Source organism: Ambystoma mexicanum, chromosome 1p, assembly GCF_040938575.1.
Source record: "Ambystoma mexicanum isolate Mex_15411 chromosome 1p, UKY_AmexF1_1, whole genome shotgun sequence".
In the NCBI taxonomy this organism is placed as follows: Eukaryota; Metazoa; Chordata; class Amphibia; order Caudata; family Ambystomatidae; genus Ambystoma; species Ambystoma mexicanum.
Window position 1 is genome coordinate 79,424,779 of NC_090921.1, and position 21,915 is coordinate 79,446,693.

General features: G+C 45.5%; 1 protein-coding gene across 2 annotated transcripts in view; it reads left to right on the forward strand.

The window, feature by feature from the left end:
* Positions 1-2,225: 2,225 nt before the first annotated feature.
* LOC138566325 (serine/arginine repetitive matrix protein 2-like) overlaps positions 2,226-21,915 on the forward strand; it is a 41,354-nt gene continuing 21,664 nt past the window's right edge. Inside the window, exons 1-2 of one of the 2 annotated variants that reach the window (XM_069643472.1) lie at positions 2,226-7,366; positions 9,304-9,506. In XM_069643472.1, the coding sequence (XP_069499573.1) occupies positions 2,354-6,457 (4,104 nt within the window). In that variant the 5' untranslated portion in view covers positions 2,226-2,353 and the 3' untranslated portion in view covers positions 6,458-7,366; positions 9,304-9,506. Of the gene's footprint in view, positions 9,507-21,915 lie in introns of both variants that reach the window. The other variant, XM_069643463.1, reaches the window with a different exon arrangement.

A 21,915-nucleotide genomic window follows, 5' to 3' on the forward strand; every position in this document is an offset into this window, starting at 1 on the left:
CCACCAGCCAAAACTCGATCAGGGGGGACGGAGACGTGCCCCCTCGACTAACAGACCCCGGGGCAATCAAATTGCCCCGACCAGTACGTCCACAATATGATGGTTTGTACTGGTTTCTGTTAATAATTTGGGACTAGTAAAGCCAATGGGGACTTTACATGCCTTGGGAGTCAGTAGTCAGTCCCAGGGTATGGAGTCTATGGTGGGGTGTCACTATGACACTCCTGTGTCACTGCACGGAGGGTGCTGTGTAACACACATAGTAAAAACACATGAGACCCTATGGAGTAAAGGACTCCATAGCCCATAAAACACATTAACAGTCAAAGGAACACCATAAATCATGTCCAAGAGTGGGAGAAAAAGAGTCTCACTCTTGGCAGAAGAAAAAACAAACTCCAGAAATCCAGCAAAGCTGCTGGGGGCAGGTTTGGACTGGGATCTAAAAGAGGCCCTGGAAATAATTACTGGGGACCAAAAGAGGCCATGGAAATAAAGTTCAAAGAGGCCCCATATGACACATTTTCAGCAAGCCCAATGCTTTTCCTATGAGAAAATGTGCAAAACCCACACAAAAGAGGCCCAGGGTGCAGAGGCCCACTGGGAAATCTCCAGAGTTCCCTATAGGCCAGTCCACCCTTGGCTGGGGGACTCACTAGGTTAGGAAATTCAGCCTAAAGAGAGAATTCTCCCTAACAACGCATACATACCAACCCTCCCAATTTAGGCAGGAGACTTCTGATTTTTCTGTGAAAAATATTGTTATTTTTCATGGTCTCCCGGCTAAAATAGCTGTAGCCCGAACATGCAAGCCAACTCTCCCGATTTAGGTGGGAGACGCCAGTTTTTTCAATTAAAAACAGTACTATTTATTACTGTCTCCCACCTAAAATAACAATATCCCCAATGCATTCCTATGGGAAAAATGCATTCTACCGATTTCGGTTCTGAAATCTCCCTCTCAGGGGCTTCAGATTGTTGGCATATCTGCCTGAATGCAATGCTATGGGGAAATATACGCCTCCCGATTTCCCTGTGGAAATCTCCCTCCCAGGTGCGTCTGAAGAATGTTGGCCTGTATGTATATGTTGGCAATACATCCTCCTGGGATCTGTTGGAGCTAGCCTTATTTATCAATCAAAATGTGCCTGCCAGCGTTATTTCAATGCTGTCTTCAGAAAGTGAATGCCTTAAATGCAGCTACATAGCTCTCAACTCACACACTTTCGGCGGGTGTCACCCACCTTGCAAGTAGCTAACTCACCCGCCAAGCCTCCTGCACGCCGATTTGTTTCAATGGGCTCTCACCCGCCAAAAACAAAATCGTGTGTTTTCACCCACCTTTGTGACACAAATGGTTGAGAGCTATGGCAGCAATAAATGTGCTACAGCTGTAATAAAACATGTTTTATGGCATAGCTCTCAACCTTTCATGCATAGCTCTCAACCATTTGTGTTGCAAAGGCGGGTGAAAACACCTGATTGTATTTATGGCGGGTGAGAGGCTCATTGAGACGAATGGGCGTGCTGGAGGCTTGGCGGGTGAGTCAGGTGTTTACAAGGCGGATGACACCCGCCAAAAGTGTGTGAGTTGAGAGCTATGTTTCATTCCCCTTGGGCGGGTGAAAACCCCCGATTTTACATTTGGCGGGTGAAAGCCCATTGATTCCTATGGGCGTGTAGCAAGATTGTTGGGTGAGAGAGCTGTCTAAGTGGCGGGTGACACCCGCCAAAAGTGTGTAAGTTTAGAGGTATGCTTATGGTTTGCCTTCAAAAAAACATTAACATGTTGCCTTGTGTGTAGGTACTAAATGATAATTTGCCAGGTACAGCTATCATATGCCCACATTCTCACAATTGCTCAGCCTTTACCATTGCATTGGTAGATAGGAAAAGCCCAAAGGTTACATGCCAAACCTCCCGATTTATGCAGGAGACGCAGGGAAGAATGCCGCCCGCTATTTTTCACGTTCTCCCGCCTAAAATTGTACTTTTCTCAATGCATTGCAAAGGGGAAATTGTTCTCTCCCGATTTCTCTGAAGAAATCTCCCTCACAGGTGCCTCGGAATGTTGGCATGTATGAAACAGTTGGCATTGCCAATGCTTGTTTGCTTCCACCCTGGCAACAGTGGTTGCCAGCCCTTTCTTGGAAACGTCAAGTCACGTGAGCGGTTAGAGCCCTCGGCAAAACGTAAGTTGCATGGAACGTAAAGCGTATATCAGCTGACGAGCGGCACGTTGCCGCGGCCGTTCCTCTAGTGAAAAGTCGTCGGTCCCGTAACCCGTTGAAACGGGGGGTGGGGGAATCCGAGTCTGGGAGGTACCCCCGGTTCCGACCATTTGCCGCCCCGAATGGCTCACAGGTTTTATAGAGGTGGGCGCGGACCCTTCCACGCGCCACACGACTCTGGGTTTTGGCAGGACGACTTTGCTTTTCCGCAAAACGAATTACGGCCCGGCGGGGGACGCTTTGCCACCGGCATACCGCGAGGATCCCCCGCGCCCTTTCGTGGAGACCTTCGCGCCCGGAGAGGCGTTTTCTATCAGCCAAGAGGCGCGACTGAACCAGGCGAGCGTGGTCCCGTGCCCGGGAAACCGCCCTATAACTACCCGTATAAGCGAGGCCTGCCTGTGCCTCGAGGAAACCCCCGCTCTCTCGCAAGTCCAGGCAATGGCCTCCCCAGCAGAGGGAGAGAAGGCTCTGGGGGGAAACCACTGCCCGAGGATCCGAAGAAAAAGGAAGCCGATCAGCCTGACTCGGCGAAGACGCACACTGGAATTCATCGGGAGCACCCGGGCCAGATTAAGGTCGCCATTCCGCCAGAGGCCACGAAAGAAGACATATTGAAGTCCGGCCCTAAGAAAGATAAAGAACCGAAGCCTGGATCTATTGAAGAAATGCTCTTGAAGGCAAAGGCCCTGAAAGAAAAGTTCATGAAGGCAAAGCTCTCAAATGCGGACACCCTGGGTGCAGTTGCATGCTCTCCAGCGGCTGAGTGTTCCGAGTCAGGGCCCGTAGAAACTGGGCTAAAAACGACTACACCCCTGAAGGCAAATGTAGTGCCCCCTGAGACTGAGCCCCCGAAGGTCGATGCCAAGCTCATTGGATCCCTGAAATCTGCACCTAAAGCAGGCCCTGCAAAGACGGTACCCCCTAAGGCCGATATCGTGAAAGCAGAGCTTCAAGAGGCAGGCCCCCAGCAAAAAGAACCTTCAAAGGTGGGGCCCCCAGACACCACACCCCCAAAGATAGAGCTCCTAAAAACCGGGTCTACTAGGCCAGACCCGTCAAATTCCGGGCCTCCAAAAACAGGGGACACAGGGACATATCCCTCAAAGAAACGGCCTCTTAAGGAAGATCTACCAAATCTAGCAAAGGGTGATCTCACAAAGGTTGGTAGCAACTCCAAGCCTTCAGATGGCATGCTCTCAAAGGTAGAGAGCCCAGGTGCAACATCTTGGAGAGACAGGCTTCCAAAGGGGGAGCCTTTAAATGTATGGTCTTCAAAAGCAAAACTCGTCGAGGCGAAGCCTTCCGAGGATGCCAGAAAGGTTGAGCCTCCAAAGTCAGGGTTTCCGAAAACTGGAGACACAGAGACACAACCCTCAAAGAAAGGGCCTCTTAAGGAAGATCTGGTAAAGGGTGATCTCACAAAGGTTGGTAGCAACTCAAAACCTTCAGATGGCATGCTCTCAAAGGTAGAGAGCCCAGGTGCAACATCTTGGAGAGACAGGCTTCCAAAGGGGGAGCCTTTAAATGTATTGTCTTCAAAAGCAAAACCCATCGAGGTGAAGCCTTCAAAGGATGATGCCAGAAAGGTTGAGCCTCCAAAGTCAGGGTTTCCGAAAACTGGAGACACAGAGACACAACCCTCAAAGGAAGGGCCTCTTAAGGAAGATCTAGTAAAGGGTGATATCACAAAGGTTGGTAGCAACTCAAAGCCTTCAGATGGCATGCTCTCAAAGGTAGAGAGCCCAGTTGTAGCATCGCTCAGAGACAGGCTACCAAAGGAAGAGCCACTAAATGTATTGTCTTCAAAGGCTGGTCCCAGCAAATTTGAGTCTCCAAATGTAGTTCTTGCAGAAGCAAGGATTCAGATTGCAGTGCCTTTCAGGGTCTGGACCTTGCAACCACTGCGGCGGTGCCATGTACCATCTGTGCATCCTCAGGAGTCCTCAACATATCCACATGCATTTCATAGGCCACCAAGTCAACAGGGGGTTGCAATGCCACAGCTACCGGCCCTATTGTCGGCCCCACATTTTATGCCACCTCGTGGCCCACCAGATTTCCCACAAAGCGTGCACACTCGCACAATGGGTCCAGAAATGGCTCAATCCCATTTTAACAGATCTCCACATTTTCAGGAAATGCCATTGGGCCATCGTGTACCTTATATGCCACAGCAGTTTCCTTATAGGCCTCCTCCTCGCTCACCAGCATTTCCAGACCCCCCGCAAATTCCCCATGGCCCTCCGCCATGCGCTCTTGGGTTTTCAGGGCCCCAAGTTCCCATTCAAGTTATTCGTGAACCAACAATACCCCAACCGGGATTCCCAATCTCTCCTAGTGAACTTCGTGAACCAGGATTCCACCAGCAAGCTTTATGTGAGTCACCAGTATATCACCAGGGCTCCCCAGTGCCTTACCAGGTACCCTACCGACAACAAAGTAGAGAGCAACTAACTAGTTTGCCACCGACTACACCACCAGCAACTGTCAGTGCACCTCATTATTCCACCCACAAAACGTATGAAGTCTCCATTACTGATAATGGACCATTAAGTGCTGCTCATAGTGTCCCTTATATGCCTCAGACAGTTTCCTGTACCCCCCAAGCTATTAACTATTATAGCGCTGAGCCTGTCACAATTCAGCATCCACCCTACTTTTCACAGAAAGACTCAACTGTACCCCTTGCAACTGAAATTGCATCTTGTAGTGCACCGTCAAATGCACTGCCACTGGATGTCCAACACACTTCATCTGCTGCCACAATGAACCAGAAACACTGCTTGAAGCCAAGAGAGGATGATGGAGATATTGACTCTTTCATGGCGAAGATACAAAAAGAGATGCAAGCCTTGTGGCCAGATGCAGATAACTGTATGAAGTCGACAAGTGGGAGCCTCTCGCCTTCTTCATCTGGATCATCCCGGAGCAGGTCCCGTGATTTATCTCCATCTCAGCGCTACAGTCATTCACGCCATTCCAGTAGGTCGATTGACCGCCGTTCTCGATCATGGAGTGGCTCTCGGATAAGCAGTGGCTCTCTGCGATCATGGAGTGGCTCTCCGCGGCCAAGCAGTCGCCCTCGGCGGTCATGGAGTGGCTCTCCGCGGTCCAGGAGTCGCCCTCGGCGGTCAAGGTGTGGCTCTCCACGGCCGAGGAGTCGCCCTCGGCGGTCAAGGTGTGGCTCTCCACGGCCGAGGAGTCGCCCTCGGCGGTCAAGGTGTGGCTCTCCACGGCCGAGGAGTCGCCCTCGGAGGTCAAGTTTTGACTCTCCTCAGTCGAGAGTCAGTTCTCCTCGGTCGAGTGCTCACCCTTTAGATTCGAAGAGCAGACCACTTCGGCCAAGGGTTCGGTCAAGGAGTATCTCTCCTCGATTAAGGGATTCCCGTCCACTAAAGCCCAAACGTTCAATTTCACGATCTTCCCATAGTACAGAACGCTCAGCAGCAAAGAAGGCTAGAATAGCCTCTAAAGTGTGTGTGCCTGCAATAAGCCAGCTGACTGATCATTCATCAAAGCTAAGAAATACCTCTTCAATGAAACAAAAACAGTCACTTCTTGGATCTTCTAAGAGCGTTGACCTCTCAAAATTAAATATTAATCAATCTCGGGCTTCAGCCCGTGAACCACCGAAGGTACAGCTGCCAGCACCTCTTTCTGATCCCAGGAACCATTCCAACATGATGAATATAGAACCATCGCTTTCTTGTAAGGATAATGAGTACTCAACACTGCACAACAAAGGCACGTTCTGTGAAAAGTCTGTGGACCCACAACATTCTCTACTTAACACTATCCAGCAGCAGGTTCATTCATCCAACTCTAAGAAGGTGTCTTCTTTAAAGCCCAACCAGCCTTTGCATACTAGTGAGAAGCCTGCCAATTCCCCTAGAGAATGGATTCACTCCCTACTGGCAAACAGTAGTTCTTCATCTAGCATGTCGCCGATTACCAGCCACTTCCCTATATCTGTGAAACCTGACGTGGTCAGTCGGCGGTCTAGTGAGGACAGTAGCCAGCCTCCACTGAAAAAGATCTGCATGCATTCATCTCAGACTGCAAGACCGATTTCTTTCAAAAATACCAGCTGGCAACCACGTTTGCCCGCGGCCGCAGGATCTATGGAAGACTACAGCCAGACATTGCAATCCTCTCTTTCCCAAAGCCCCCCTGAGTTGATAAAGTCCTCTGGTTGGAGGGACCGTTGTAAAAATCTTCCTTGATCTCCTGATCCCCCTTGTCTCACTGCACCTCCAAAAAAGTAAGAATCTCCCTTTCCCTCACACCCCACACCTCCCCCACCCCCCTTGCCTCACTGCACCTCCAAAGATAACTCCTTGAAGGAGACTGTCCAAGAGACACATGACAATTTCCTTGACGAGTCTTGGCCCAAGAATGTAACTCATTTGACAAGGGCTTCACTTTCTGCATGTGGCCAGAACTGTATTAGAAGGGTAACCCAAAGTATGTAGACAGACCAACTGGCTTCAATTTAGGATCCTTTCAGTTGAAAATAAGACAACCTTTTTCAAAACAAATGGCAGCATCGGTCTGCAGATGCTCTGAAATGAAACACGTGCTGGTTAAGGCACCCTACGCTGCATTGGTGGAGTTCGGCAATACCAGAAGGCAGACGGTGTAAAGCCCTGGACTGCATATTGCTTGGGGGACTTTTGAGCACGGGATTTTGATGCAAATTGTGATTGGTTCTGTGGTTTCTCCATACACCTCGGCCAGAAACATTATGCAGTGTTTCAAAACATGTGGACCTGGTAAATGGAGTTCATGGTTGTGTACAAGGCAAGACTCTATGCTGCTACTGTAGCAAGCAAGACTTAATCACAGCCATGAAAGGCATGCATGAGGAGGCATAACGTTTCTGGGCCCAGAACCTGCTGATGTCAAGACTTTATCGCTGTGTTTCTGAATTACATCTAGCGAGATGGGTGTATCTTTGCCAGGCAATAATTTCCCGTCACTTGTTGGGATATTTCTGTGAAATATTAGTAAACGTGATCCACATTTTTCAACTTTGTACGTTTACTCCATTGAAACCATTAACAGACGTGCGTGGTTGTTCAGTACGACTGCCTTAATTGAAAGGGTTCCTCCAGCCTGATCAGTGATTTGAGGTACAGATAGTTCCTGCTGTAATGGTTTCACATGGCCTAGTTCTTTATTTTTGAAAAGTAGTTGTGAAATTTTGATGGTATTTTTAAAAATGTTTTACTTTGGCCTCTGTCCCTACCATGCAGCACTGTGCAAGATGAGTGTATTATCGCTCGCCTTCTCGGTGTATTTGGGCTAAAAAGCAGTGTACCAGTAAGTCAGGTGGCAGCCCCCGTCTTCTTATACAGTGTTTATACCCATCAATGTACACCTAATAACACTTTAAAAACGTGTGGAAATCACGCAGATGAGGTCACTGCTGTAGGGACTTGATCTGCTTGAGATTCCACCTAACTTGCACAGCAACTATTTATTTCAGTTGTTGGCATTGACCAGTGTCTGGTACAACGTTTTCCCCAGGGCAAAAAATGGTATGTTGTATACCTCTAGCTAGAGCTAAAAAGTCACTTCCCCTCACACTCTGCATCCTATTTCTTGCGTGCAGAGTCAATTATCACGAGCAAAAGGCCAGTGATTGCACGTTTTGAGGTCAGTGTATACCGTTCTGTCTGCCCAAAGCAAGACTGCCTTCCCTCAAGGAGTCCCCTATGACTTGGTTAATGTACCTGCATCTAGGACCCACACTGTAACCTGAAGCTCCAATTTGTTGACCAAAATTCTACCCAGAATATTTCCTTTTTATTCTGATGGATTCTCTGTTGGGGTAATAAAGGGGTGAGGAAAGGTGAGATGGGGTTTGAACGTGGTAAATCGCTGCAAAATATGTTGCATTTCCATCTTTGTGGGAAGCAGTCTTGTTTCAGCCATACGATAGCCTTCATGTGTACTGCTTGGTATTCTGCATCTTTCATGAGAATGAAAGCAAATCCGGTGATGATATGCATAGGTTCTTATTTGCGACCCCTTGTTTTCTGTGCAGTGTCAGTTCTGGAGAAGACTTGGACAGCACTGAATCTTTCAGGTCATCAAGTGTCTCCTTATGCGTTACGTCCGTCTTGATATTGAGAATTTGATTTGAGAAGCTTGTAGAGTAGATATCTTGAAAGCCTGTAGTTTTCCTGGATAGGGTCATAAATTGTGGAGCAATTTATGTTATGTTTTTGAGAGCTCCTAATTTGAAAATTGAAAGCTATGATAGTATTATTTGAAGGCTGTAGTTCCTTCTCGATGCCAACTACCCATTCTGGTGTAGTGTAACTTGATTCCAGCTGCAGTGTGGTATTCTGCAAGCTTCACGCATCCAGAGGATTTGGGGGCCTTAGAACCTCCAAGGTCCCTGGGAGAAACCCTTTGTTGTTCTTTGGGTCTCCCAATTTAATTGTTCTGTCCCCCTGATGCGAGAATCATCAAATGTTGAAGGGGCCTAAGGTTTCACTGGACGAATCCTGCTAGTCGTGTCTAGATTCGATAAGGGCTGTGGTACAGAGTAGTTGAAGTTAAACAATATTACTTGTGAAAATAAGCAGCAAGCTAGCCGACAAATGAATTGCTAAGTAATACTGCTCTGAGATGACTGCAGCTCCAGAGATAAGATAGAATAGTCTTAAAAGGGGAGAAATCATGGCAGGGTCCGCTATTTGAAGGTGTAGTCTAGGAAGGTATGGCCCCTGATAAACCGAACCTGAACAGCCACATATCTGCAATATTATGAGGAAAACTCATCCGAGGTGATTGTGTTTTTAAAAGACAATATTAAGATGGTTTGAATGTTGGGCACGTACATGTTGCACATTCCTATCTTACAGAAGTCGCAGGGAGGGGATTTGGTTGCCCCACGTCCGGTGGACCAGCTCTTTGGGCGTGGAGATCTGTGAGTGTTAACAGTACGCGGTGCATGTATAGCATCGGGCTAAGTAGAAACCTGGCTTTGTTCCAGCAGTTGATCCAGAAATTACAAATGTGGTATGTTTTCTTAATGTATATATGTTAAATCTTTTAGATGGCTATTCTCCTACCCTGAAGAAGGGGTTTTCCCCTCTTTTTCCAGAAGGACCCTGCAAAAGGTTATACATGTAAAACATACAAGTAGATGCCATAATTGAGGGAAGACTTTGCATCAGAGTGTACAGGGCGATTGCGGTCTGAAAATGAGTGCCACACTAACGCGGGCAAATGGAGAACGCAGTACATCTACGATTGGAGGTAAGGGATGGAATTTGTGTTATCAGTAAGACAAATGTACTTGTTAATTTGTCCTTTTTGATAGAATTTAATGAGTCCTGTGTGATTCTTTAGGTAGCGCAGCTCACAGTGCAGTTAATGATAAACACTAAGGCATGTTGTCTGCTTTGTGTTTTTAAATCGCCATCTAGTTGTAGCATGCACAGTTGTATGTTCTTGTTTGGTCGGTGAAACCTGAGTACTTGCTGCAAGTCTATTTAGCCCGAGCAGTTGGTTATTGAAAAGGATAGTGCAGGGGTCTCCAACCTTTACGTTAGCTAGAGCTACTTGTAGTGGAGGCCAACATTGGAGAGCTACTAGCGTGCAATATCGGGGTGGGGATATTTATAAACCTCTGAATTTTTACCAATATTTTTTTGGCCCAATTATTTCCTCTCTATAAACACATGGAATAACATATGCCTTCACAATTATATTAAGAACTTCAAAAACCTCTTTGTTGCATTATTATTTATTAGTAGCTGTCTCAAAAAGACAGATATTTGTTGGACTACCACACAAATATCCTGTAATTATTGTGCCCTTCTTTTGCGTTTTATGCAGGCTTTCTACATGCTAGGCACACTATTGTTTTCCAAATGTGCATTTCACACTCCCATAAAAAAACAAAAGTAATTTCCAAATTGTAAAAATGCTGCTTGCGTTCACTAGTTTTCTTTTAAATGTTTTTTTTGTCAGACACCACACATACTCTGTTATTTGTGTGTCCCTCTGTGTTTTAGCACAGCTTATATTTATAAAGATGTTATATGCTTGTCAAACTGGTTAATCACAAAGAAATGCTTCTGTTGTGCTGACAGCAGTTTTTAGGAAATGAAACTGTGGGTTCCAACTTTTGATTTTCACTACAGGGGCAGAAATATCCCCACCTCCATCCTGAATATAAGCAAGCAACCAGCCCAACCCATACCCTGGCCAAACACATTTTATAGCACTTTTTCTATGATTCCAGTTTTATGCAGACGACGCTCAGCTCATTTTCAGGCTACCCTCAGCCACCTCTTCTCCCTCCCTCATCTCTGACTGCCACCCAGGAGAGGTGTGCCGCCAGTGATCTCTGCCTTAATGCCAGCAAGACCAAGATTCTCCTCATTGGAACACCTGCTCCCTCCTTTCCTGTCACTCTCTGGCCGGCCTCCCTTGGCCCTCCTCCTGCTCCCACCTGTGAGGCTAAAAACCTCAGGGCCATCTTCGACTCCAAACTCTCCTTCTCTCCTCACATCTCTGACATCTCTAAGAAGTCACACTACAAGCTGCACCTTCTCAGAGACATACTTCCTTTCCTCTCCTTCCCCCAGAAGCTCACTGTCTCCAGAGCTCTGGTTCTCTCTAGGCTGGACTATTGCAACAGCCTCTTTCTAAATCTGCCTGCTTCTACTCTCCGCCCTCTGCAACTCATCCAGAACAGGACTGCAAGACTTGTCCTTGGCCTCAAGCCCAGGGATCGTATCTCTCCAGGACTGAAATCTCTGCACTGGCTCCCAGTGGTTGCGAGGATTAAGTTCACAACCCTCTGTATGGTCCACAAGGCCTTCTGGGGCCTGGGCCCTCAATACCTTCAGCTCTCTTCCAAAATATCTTCCTTCTCAAGCTCTTCTCTCATCCGCCTCCAACTCCCTCAGGGTCAGTTGCTTCTCCAAGCAACAAGTTGGTGGTAGATCTCTTTCCTCGGCTGGGGCCTCCCTCTGAAACAACCTCCCTGTCTCCCTGAAACTTGAGAAGAATCATCTCCGGTTCCGTAAGCACCTCAAAACCTTTCTCTTTGCTTCTGCCTTTTCTCCTCCTCTCCCCTGCTGACTTCCTGGCAGATACTGAAACTGCACTGGTCACCTGCACTGGTCACCTGGCAACCCCCCCTGCTCTCAAGCCCAGCCCTCCTCCCATCAGTCACACACCTGCACTGCCTTCCTGGCATCCCCCCACAATTATGGACTATTCTGTACCGCAACAGTTCCACCACTAGCACTTGACACCTGATGTCTGCACTACACTTGCACTTGCCACCAGCTGGCCGGACGCTATTGATTGTTATTTATTATCCCATGTACTGCACTGTCCCCTTCCCCTCGCCCCCACACTTTCCTCCTTCCCCCTTCCCATGCACTTGCGCGATCTGAATGACACCCGGCCTAGTAGGATCATTGTCTGTCTTCTCTCTATTCCCCCCTCCCTTGCCTCGTCGCGCCTTGAAACACTTATGATATGATACGGTACCGCATTTAATTTTGCATATATAACATCTCGGCATCGGTATGTCAACCTGCTGAGCTACCCTGGTAAGCTTCTACTGTACAGCATGTCTATGGTTCGCTTAATGTACTAAAAGTGGGTGTACCTGTGTCATGGAAGTGATTTAAAGTGGAAATGTACAGTGTGGAGTTTGGAAAGAAGCCACATGAAAGAAATTGCACCATTTTTAAAATATTATTTTGAACATTTCCAGAAGAGCAGCAGTGCTACTGTGATATTTTCATTGCATGGTCACAATGATTCTTATCCTGTCCCAACCCCTCTGACATCTCTGGCAAACAAGAGCAGCTTGCTTAAGCAAGATCGTGTCGTGAGCGCACAAGGCCAACTCTGGTACTGCAGGCGGCCTGCAGAAGCAGAATGTGATACTGACATCTGTCAGGGACTTTACAAGCAGCTCCATGTGGCACAGCAGTCAAGCTCCCCGCCTGCAATTGGGACGTCCAGGGTTCGGATCCTAGTTAAGGAAAATAACTGCAAAAACGCAGCATTGAAATATCTAACTTAAAAAAGTGTTTCTTTTTCAGTATTTCCAGTGCGGGCGACTGAAGAGGCTCAGGCGAGCTACAAGTCGCCCGCGATAGACCGTTTGGCGACCCTTGCGATAGTGTGTCTCATTTTGGGCTACATTGAACCAGTCTGCATATTGAGATGAAAATGTTTGCAACAAGATCAACCGTGGCAAAGGGCCATGAACCTCATCGGGGCGCAGAATTTTCACTCGCCACTAGCTACTGACAATTGACTCCTGGCAAATGAGAATGCTGTGTGTATAGAATTGAGGTGACACGTGGCTTTTTATATCTAGTCAGTAGATGTCAACGTGACATTTTTAGTCTGGGTCACTGCATCATATGGTCAGTTATTACAATAAAAGGTTCCACTGTTTTCTTTGTGTCCCCAGTAAAAATAAGGGGTGGGGCATTGTAGAAGAAAAGCTACCAGATTGTGTTGGCCTTATTAACCCAGACTTTTTTGCAAGATAAAGCATTTTAACAGGGAACCACATGTACCTATTACTTAGTTTGGGAATCTTACTTCAAAAATTTATTATAATTGAATTTAGGAAAATGCCAACTAGTATGCCAGATTCGACAGATAATTGAAAAAGATGGAGCTTTGCTCCATTTTTTAAAAATTTATTTATTTTTTATTTTTTATATCTGCAAAAAAAAAGAAAAATCTGCAGACCACCATGTAAGCCTTTGTCGCTCTGCTATGGACCAACAAATGAGGTGTGTATCTGCTGCAATTCCTGAAGCTAGGTTTGTGTTTGTGCAACCTGCTATCACAGGTTTGAATTCTGGAATTCTGGAAATTATCAAACTATCCAATAACAAATCTACCATAGGTAAACCGCATGTGACTACACTAATCGGGGGGGAGGGGGGAGGAAACCTTTGTTGTAGAAAGTCTAGCTTTATATATGATTTAAAAAAAAGCTGATGGCTCCCTAGCCCCAGGCTGTAACTTGGAAAAAGCCTGGTTAGTTTACCAGTTAAAGTTTTTTTTCTTTTGATCGTAAAAACAGCACTCTAAAGGTATTTTTCTCTGAAGACCTTTAGAATTCGTTTTTGTTAATACAAATATTCGGGGGTGGTTACCCCACAAGCTCCCCACCCTCTCCTGCAGGATTTCAGCTTGCCGCCCTCCCAAACCAAAACACATACATACACACCCACACACTTACCTGTTCTCCTGGTCCTGCGCTTCCGGGTCCCGACCTGCCTTTCCGGCCGCTGCATGCATTCGTGTGCGGCATGGGCGTGACAGCTTGATTTTTAAAAAAAAAAAAAAAAAATCAGGCTTTAAGTGAAAGATCTTTTCACTTGGAATGCTAGAGATAGCTCCTGCTTATGGAGTAATGCCTGATTGTGTGGAGCTGCTTTTGCTGTCACCAAATCTTTATTTTTGATTCCTGTTTATTCGTGTTTGGCATTCTGTTTAAACTACAGAGCTAACCCCTTCTCTTCTTACCCATGCGATTTGCACATTACCTGTGTTTTCTCAAGGCACTTAGTTTTTCGCAGAAATGGCCAACATTTATACCAAATTTAAATTATTGTGTAAATCGCTGATTAAATGTAACTGTTCTATAATCTGGTAACGTATCCTGACTGTACAATTGACCTAGTGCAGAGTATATTCCTTTTAGGTAACCTTTTGTGCAAAATAACCAATGATGGTTAATGTTGGAATCAAACAATATATATTCACATTAACTCGGGAGCAAGAAATCAGCACAAAGTATGTTTCGTAATTTTATTAAAATGTATAGCCATTTAATAGTTCAGCACATATGTAAAAACCCACCTGTCCCCCAATTCTCCACATGTAAAGAGCAGACTATTCTTACTCGTGAAGAGTGTATTATTACTCGCTAGTAGCAAGAGCAAGTTACAAGGCCTTTCTTATGTCCCGGTCTGCTTGGATTAATGCGGAGCCTGCTCTTCTGTCGTTGTGAAAGTGATTATCAATTGCGTAGGGAAAGTTTTTATTCCTAATGTCCCAAAGATGTTCTTGGATTCTCATTGATTACTTCATTGAGCTCTCGTGCATCTTTTAGTGGTGTCATCCAGCTATTTGCATTGTGTTCGGAAGTACTAGATGTTTGCTGCTAAATGGTAGTACTCCATCTTTGCAGTCATATTGTTTTTGATACCAGTAAAACTGTTTCCACCTTATGGTTCCCTGGCTGTTTAAAAAGCATAGTCTTTATACAATTTATAAAACAAGTTCTCGCACTGACTGCTGTTAATGTTGTAGGGGGCATAGGGATATTTACATTTATAGAAATAACTGACCGTTTTAAACCTAATTGATGTACTACAGAAATTACAGTAATCTGAGAATGTCCTTTGCTGGGAGCTTTACTTGAGAACATAATAATGCTTGAGTAGTTTGATTTCAAGATGTTTGAAAGGAGATTGTAATATGGAAAAAAATGAGGCTAAAATCTTAGAAATGTGCTAATGGCTGGGATCTTGTGGCCTGGGATACAGTACTGTCAAGACATAAAGATGCATCATATACAGGTAATTACAGAGATTGTGGTGCATATTCTTTTAAATTGGTATCAAGTGAGCTTGGAGGAGTGGGATAATGGGAGAGGCTCAAACTAGACTATTGGCTTTTGCAAGGTAGAGAAGATGGGAGTTTAAGAGCAGATTTAAAGGTAGGGTTCGGTTTTTATTTCCTGTGGACAGGAATTCCAATGAGGGAGGGTAAAAAATAAGTGGATGCTGGATGCAGGGGGGGGGGTAGTAACGAAGTTGGACCATAAGGTAAGGAGGGACCATGGTCTGACTACTAAACAAGAGCAAATACCTGCTGTGTGTGGAGATCCAATCAGACTGGAGTCTGAGCAGAAGTATGAGAGGAACGGGAGAGTTTGTACTGGGCATGGGTATCAAAATTCAGGATTTTATGGAGGGGCTAAAGGAGTAGAGGGAGACTAAGGAGTTGGCTGTAGCAGGATCGAGACAGCTGAGGCTGAGCCAGGTGGCAGCAACTCCTAAATTGCTTCTTTTTGAGATTGTTATCCAAGAGGACCCCAAATTTGAGGACCTTGTGGATGGTGATATGAGATCAGGGACGAAAAGACACTGGGGTGGAGCATATCTATAATGGAGGTAGATTTCTTGGCTCTTTGGCAAGCACTTTATAATTTATCAAATTAAAATCCTTTGTATGATTGCAGGGAGACTGATGCAAGAAGTTATCCGGGGTGAATGTCGGAAATGAGACGAGTATTTGGAAATGTAAGAGGAGGAAATTAGTTTACAAACGGTGGAGCTTGAACGAGTAAATAGCAATTGCCTCGGATGAAAGCCTTATGGCTCTTAGGTCACGGAGTTCAAAGGGATCAGGTTCAGTAAGATAGATGGGATGCAATCAGGGTAAGTTTCTGTGTCTTGGAAGCCAAGGTGACGAAGAGGTAGTTGACTGTCGAATGCTGCAGACTGGTCTAAAAGGTTGAGCGTAGATTGTTTTGCAGTGGTGGGGTACAGGTAAGAAATTGGAAGACATGGTTCAATGCCATTTCGGTGTAATGGCAGCTTTGTAAACCGGATATGAGGGAGTCAATGAGTTAGTTGATCTCAAGGCAGTTGGTGATCCTTTTGAAGACGACATGGTCATTGTTTTTGGAGTAGTAACGTTGCCAGATGATTGGGTCAGCAGAGGGTTTTAATGATGGGTAATGCAATTGTAATTGGTTATTTAGAATGCGCTTAATACCCAGAGGTTTCTAAGCGCTGACCCGGGGATCGATCCTGTGTTGCTCTCCGTCGTCTTGCTTCCAAGGCGAGCACGTTGCCCCTGAGCTATCGACCATGGCTACTTGGATGCAGGATAGGAAGGCCTGTTACTAGGGAGAGGTTGAAGAGAGGAGCAGTTAATGGGTGCCAGGGCCTTTGCTTGGTGGAGGGGTTTGGGGGGGGGTGACGTAGGCTCAGAGCCTGTGATGGGTTGACTCATAGGTGAATGGGCACTCATTCTGCAGGCGACCTCAAAGTGTGAGGGGTGTAACATAAATGGTTTGGGCTGGAAGGAGAGTGCAGTACGTTTAAAAAAAGAAAATGGTGATGTTATTGGAAGGCAGAGAAGAAAATACATTGGAGGCAGCAGGCTGCCTTGCCTGGGCGGGGGGTGGGGGGCAAGGGGGAGTTTGTTTGTGTGGGAGGGGTCAGAGCGAGAAATAACAATCCGTGAAGTAGCAGGATTTTGTGTTGATGAGGGTTCATTTCAGAGCCGTAGTGCAAGGATCCTGGATAAACGTGTCTGGAATTAGAGAGGGTGGGGCTGGAGGAAATGTATGAAAAATTGAAACTTAAGGTTCAAGCAGAAAAACTAGGAGTAGACTTGGGACCTGATGGGCAGGAATACACAGACAGGAACCAACTTTTTGCAGATGTTTGCTAGCTCTTTCTTATGACTGCCCTGTGCGAAAAGGCCCTCCATACTTCTCTGCGTGACTGCTGGCTGCTCAACTACCGGCTATGGGAACCGCTATCCCTCTGCCTGCTGTCCTTCCTTCATGACTCGTTTGGTGCTCCTCCTTGTGCCGTGCACCCAGCACTGCTCCTCATGTGGCTAGTACCGTCCCACCTATTCCCAGTGTCAGCTGGGCGCATGGCCTTCCTCCCTCCTCCCACCCCCAGGCTTTTATTCAAGTCCAGCAGGTAGGTCCCTGTGAGAAGGAGAGGGTTGGCCTCTAGTTTTATCTGTATCCTGACAAGTATACTGCAATTATGTAAATTAGGAGCATAATGATCTAGTCACACTGAGAACATCCCAGGACTATCAAGTGTATGGAGTATGTCAAACTGGAAACCTGTAAGAAATGACAGTTTCGGGGGATATAAAAACGGAGATTGTCCCAACTGGTTGGAAAGCCTTATCTTGGTGTGATGGATACTTGCCACAATACACTGTTTGCCACTGTTCAGTGGGGCGTAGGAATATGTGTTTTAAGTTTGAGCGGCACACGCGGGTTCTCTCAAATGGCAGCTTGCATTTTGTAGTGTTTGCGTTTTTGGGATTTTTCAGTGAAGCAAAATGGTATTTTACTGGAAATGTCAAACTGTGCTTCGACTGGGAGCTTACTCTGCTGTGATGTTCCAGCTGGGCATAATGAAAAGTGGCTGTCATCTGCAAAGTGAACATGAGGTGAATTAACAGGTTTGCATAATGTAAACTGCTAGTGGTGTGCTATGTGGGTTTACTGGAATCTGCTAATGGTCTGCTAACAAGACTAAACATTAAAGTGGCATAGAACTTTTTAGTATGAGGGGTATTTTCCTAGTTGTATCATAAAAGTAGAGTTCACATCTGGCTCTAGACTTTTGGAAAATGAGCTTTAGGCTACACACCGCTTCAAAAAACAATGCATAACATAGGCACATAGCAGACTACTCTTAGCATTACTCTGAAGGTATCGAATACTTGATACTAATACTGAAGGAGCTGAAGCTTGACCGTGTACAGGCAAATCGTGACCCTGTCCTGGGTGGCAGTAGAATCTGGTCTGTGGGTTTAACAGGAAACTGGGCGTCAATACAACTAACAGTAAGCAGGATCAAGGTTTGCCAAACCTCAACCTGCATTTAACGGCTCCAGTTTCCTATGATCAGACGATTGGACAATTGTTATGGCTGAGAATGTATTTTTAGGTTGTTGTTGATTTTAACTGTTCTTGACCAAGGTATGTTGAAGCTTGTGGCTCTATCCATTAGCATTTACTAACACCTAGTGGCCACTCTAAGAATCAACCATAGGTCCATTGTTGGGGGTTTTCTAGTACTTGAAACCTCAAACAGAAAGAAACCAATATTAAGATTTCTCGTCAGTTTGGCCAAAAATGCATATTGGGGACTACCATTATTATTGCTTGAAGATTGGCCGTATCAGACGACTTAGACTAAATAGTTTTATTTCCACCCTATTTACATGCACTCTTATGTTAACCTTATTCCACATGTTGCTCCTGCACAGGTGAATCCAGGATTGTTGGGTTATTGATTGTATTCAAATTTTTCACATGTGGCATTGAGGATATGAATTATGAGGAGACTTGCAAATAATTTCATTTTGCTTTTTACTTTATTTGGCTTTAAAAAAACAAAAAAACGTGCTTACAATTAAGGTTTGAATTCTGATGGTACTTTGATGCAGGTTCGACCCAGCAATTGCCAAAGTACTGGTCAAACGTAACCTGTGCCTTATCCAAAATTAAACCCTTTAAAGATCTCTACTCACTCAATCCACCTAAAATTGCAGAATACCGACTTTACAGCTTGGACGTCCTGCTCTAGTTGGAATGATCATCCACCCATCTTCACTTTTCATATATTACAGGGTCCAGGATGGCAACACTGCAGTTATGATTAAATTGCCTTTCCCATAGGATGAGCAGTTTTTGCGAGGCTTATAACTTTGGTGCCGTTCAGTGAATCTGCACGAATCTTATTTTGCTCCGTTTGGTGCCAGTTTGTCAAAGGTGGTGGGCGAGCTATAGGGTGAGGTTCCAAAACTTTTCAACTCAGGATAGAACTGAATGGAAAGAAATGTAGCTTATGGCTACAGCCCAAACCACTGAGAGGATTTTGACCAAACTTGCACAAGGAGTCGCAGCCTGGTCACGAAAGCATGCTTTTGCATCTGTCCAGTAGATTTAAATTTCTTTGAATGCCCAAAAATGATCTCCGGCCCGCAGACCTGGTTCGGTGTCTGTGGACGCCTGCAGACAAATCGGAGAGCTGCGTAACGTTCAAGGGCATCAGCCACTGATTGGTTAATTGAGAAACGTGAGGTGCGTTAAAAGGGTTCAAACAGACCCATTGTTGGATTCGCAGATTGAAACAATCCTGGGGAGGTTAAGTGGTGAAGAGGAGGGCGTGGATATGTCCAGTAAAAAGGGCAAAAAGCAAGTGTTTATTATTTTGTTTTATTTCTTTTTTTTCCTCCGTCCGCGAGCATCTCGGGTGCTCAGAGACATTGCTGTGATGTTTGCAAACAAGGACATACGTGCAGGACATACGTGCATTTGTGTGCATCACACGGTTGGAGAAGAGCAGTTGTTTGACGGCATATAACGTTGGCGCCATTCAACAAAACTATGAAAGCTTGCAATAAAAAAATATATGGACCCAACTTTAAAGTTTGGTGTTGTTCCAACTGGAGGGGGGGCAAGCACAATTTTTGGATGATTTATAACATTGGCGTGGTTTGAATCCGCACGAGTTGCAAAAAGATAACCGGGCCAACTTTGAATGTTTGTGCAACGTTTGAAGGGATTTTGTCAAGGGGGTGGGGCAATTGTAGGAGGGTACCCAACATTTTTCGAGTTCTGGGTAGGATTGAATGGGAAAAGAAATTCTGCCCGTGGATGTGCTGGACGAGTTTCCAGCAAACTTGTGCGAGGAGCGTTAGCAATGTCATGAAAACATGCTTTTGCAAATCTGTCCTGTTTTATTTAGTTGAAGTGTCAAAATGTAGGTACATAAAATAGTGATAGAACTTGTGCCTGGCCCCGTCAAGGACAAATGTCTACTCTGATTTGCTTATTGGGGCCTGCTGCATGGCCAAAGCCCATGCCGCATGGATTGTGGTCACTGTCCATGGCTGCTAGCCATGAACACTGGCCATTGGTCACATTATGGGGGTTTAGTGTATAGTGGACACCGGTTGTGGATGCAGGCTAGGTGCAGTGGGTAGCGAGGGTGGTTTGGTGGGGTCTGGGTCATGGTCCAGCCTCATGCCCTAGGTAATTCAACCGTGACTTGCATCACCAGCATACACTGCTGAAAAGGACATGCATCAGTATGCACTGAAAAACATGTTTGAGGTATATTCAGTCGTTTCATATATGTTAAGAATTAATAATAGCTTGTATACAGTGCTGTAACATCATAATATTTTCATTTACAAAAACCATTGCAATTCAGTGAAAAAGGGGATGTGATGGTGTCATGGTAAAAACCGGAAAAAAACGTAACGATAAGACTAACGCCAAGGACATCAATGATAACATCACAAATGGCGTAATCTATGACATCCCATTCATATTGTCTTTTTTATTTTACCCTGTGACCATAAGATCCTAACAGTTTTTTCAATGAAAGAAAATATATCTCTCTTTTGTTAAAGGGACGTTCTGGTTAAATTGCACTAAAAAAATCCTATTGCATTCAGTGAAAAAAAAAGTACAAGTAAATCAAAAACCTGAGAAATTCACCAGTTATGGTAAACTCGCGTGCTACCGCCATGCACTGCTAACACTAGCACTTCAGGATGTAGCGCAAGCACCCCCCCTCCCCCATTGACATCTAGTGCTTCCCATTTGACACAATACATTCGAACTTTGTGCACACATCCAAGGTTGGGGTCTATAATCGTTGTGCAAACCTTTGTACAGATTTGTCAAACAGCACTGAAGTTAACCTATCTAAAGAGAACCCCCCCCCACCCCCGCTTGACAAAATTCAGCCAAACTTTGCAAAAACATTAAAATTTGAGTCTAAAATGTGTAGATTCGTCAAATGGCACCAATAAGCATTTCAAATATTTTGGGACCCCCCATCTCTAATTTTGATACCTCTTGGCGAAACAGCATTGCACTTTGCAGAAATATTGCAGAATTTCATGCAGTTCCATTGAGTGGCGCCACACTCCTCAGCCACGACCCTATAATGCAGAAATATGCATGGATGCCCTCAAACCACTCAAGTTCGCGAACATCCCAGCAATGCCCCAGAACAACTGAGATGATTGCGGACTTCATAGAAGAAAACCACCCAATTTGGTTTTTTTAAGGGCCATATCCCATCCTCCTCACCCTCCACCTCCCCAGAGATTGTTTAGTTCGTACCGCGTGTAATGTGGTTTTTAATGTGTTTTTACCGTGATGTTAGCAGACTTTGTGTGCTGTCTGAGAATCCAACATGGCATCTGTTTGACGCACCTCACGTTTTTAATTGACCAATCAGCATGTGTCGTGATTGATACAGACCTGGCCTTTGGAAACCATGTAGACCGGGCACCAGGGTCGGGAAAGAAGTAAGTTCCTTGCTGAATCTGTCTCTGTCTCTGCCTCTTCTTTTTGGTTTTGTATTTACCTGACAAAAGGGGATGGCAGTCCGCTATGGTAGAGACCATGCCAATTCGGAGAAGCACTGGATTCAACATACAGAGTTTGCCATGAATAAGGGAGCACTACTGTTGTAACGGGAACCAATGGTTCTGTGATTTCCCAAGGAGGGGGCCGTCCGGAATGTAAGAGCTGGGAAGCAAAACACGGAAGATCAGCGGGATGTAATGTGCAAGTGTTTTGAACTCCCTGGATGAATGGGAAAGTAACCAGAGTCAGTGTGAACTCTAATGACCTAATAAGCAGCAGTCCTGAAACGAGGTGCTGGGATCCTTAGTCTCGGAAGTGTGGAAGTCTTGAAGGAAAACAGTGTTCCCTGCTGCAGTAAGAATACAAGACGTGTTGGGTTGAACGCCGTCGCTTGAAGTAGCTGATCACCGTTCTACTTCCTTTTTGATCCTGGAAGTGGACCGTAAATGACCAATCCGCCATTACAAAGTGGTGTAAACATGCTGGTCCCACTACATGGGT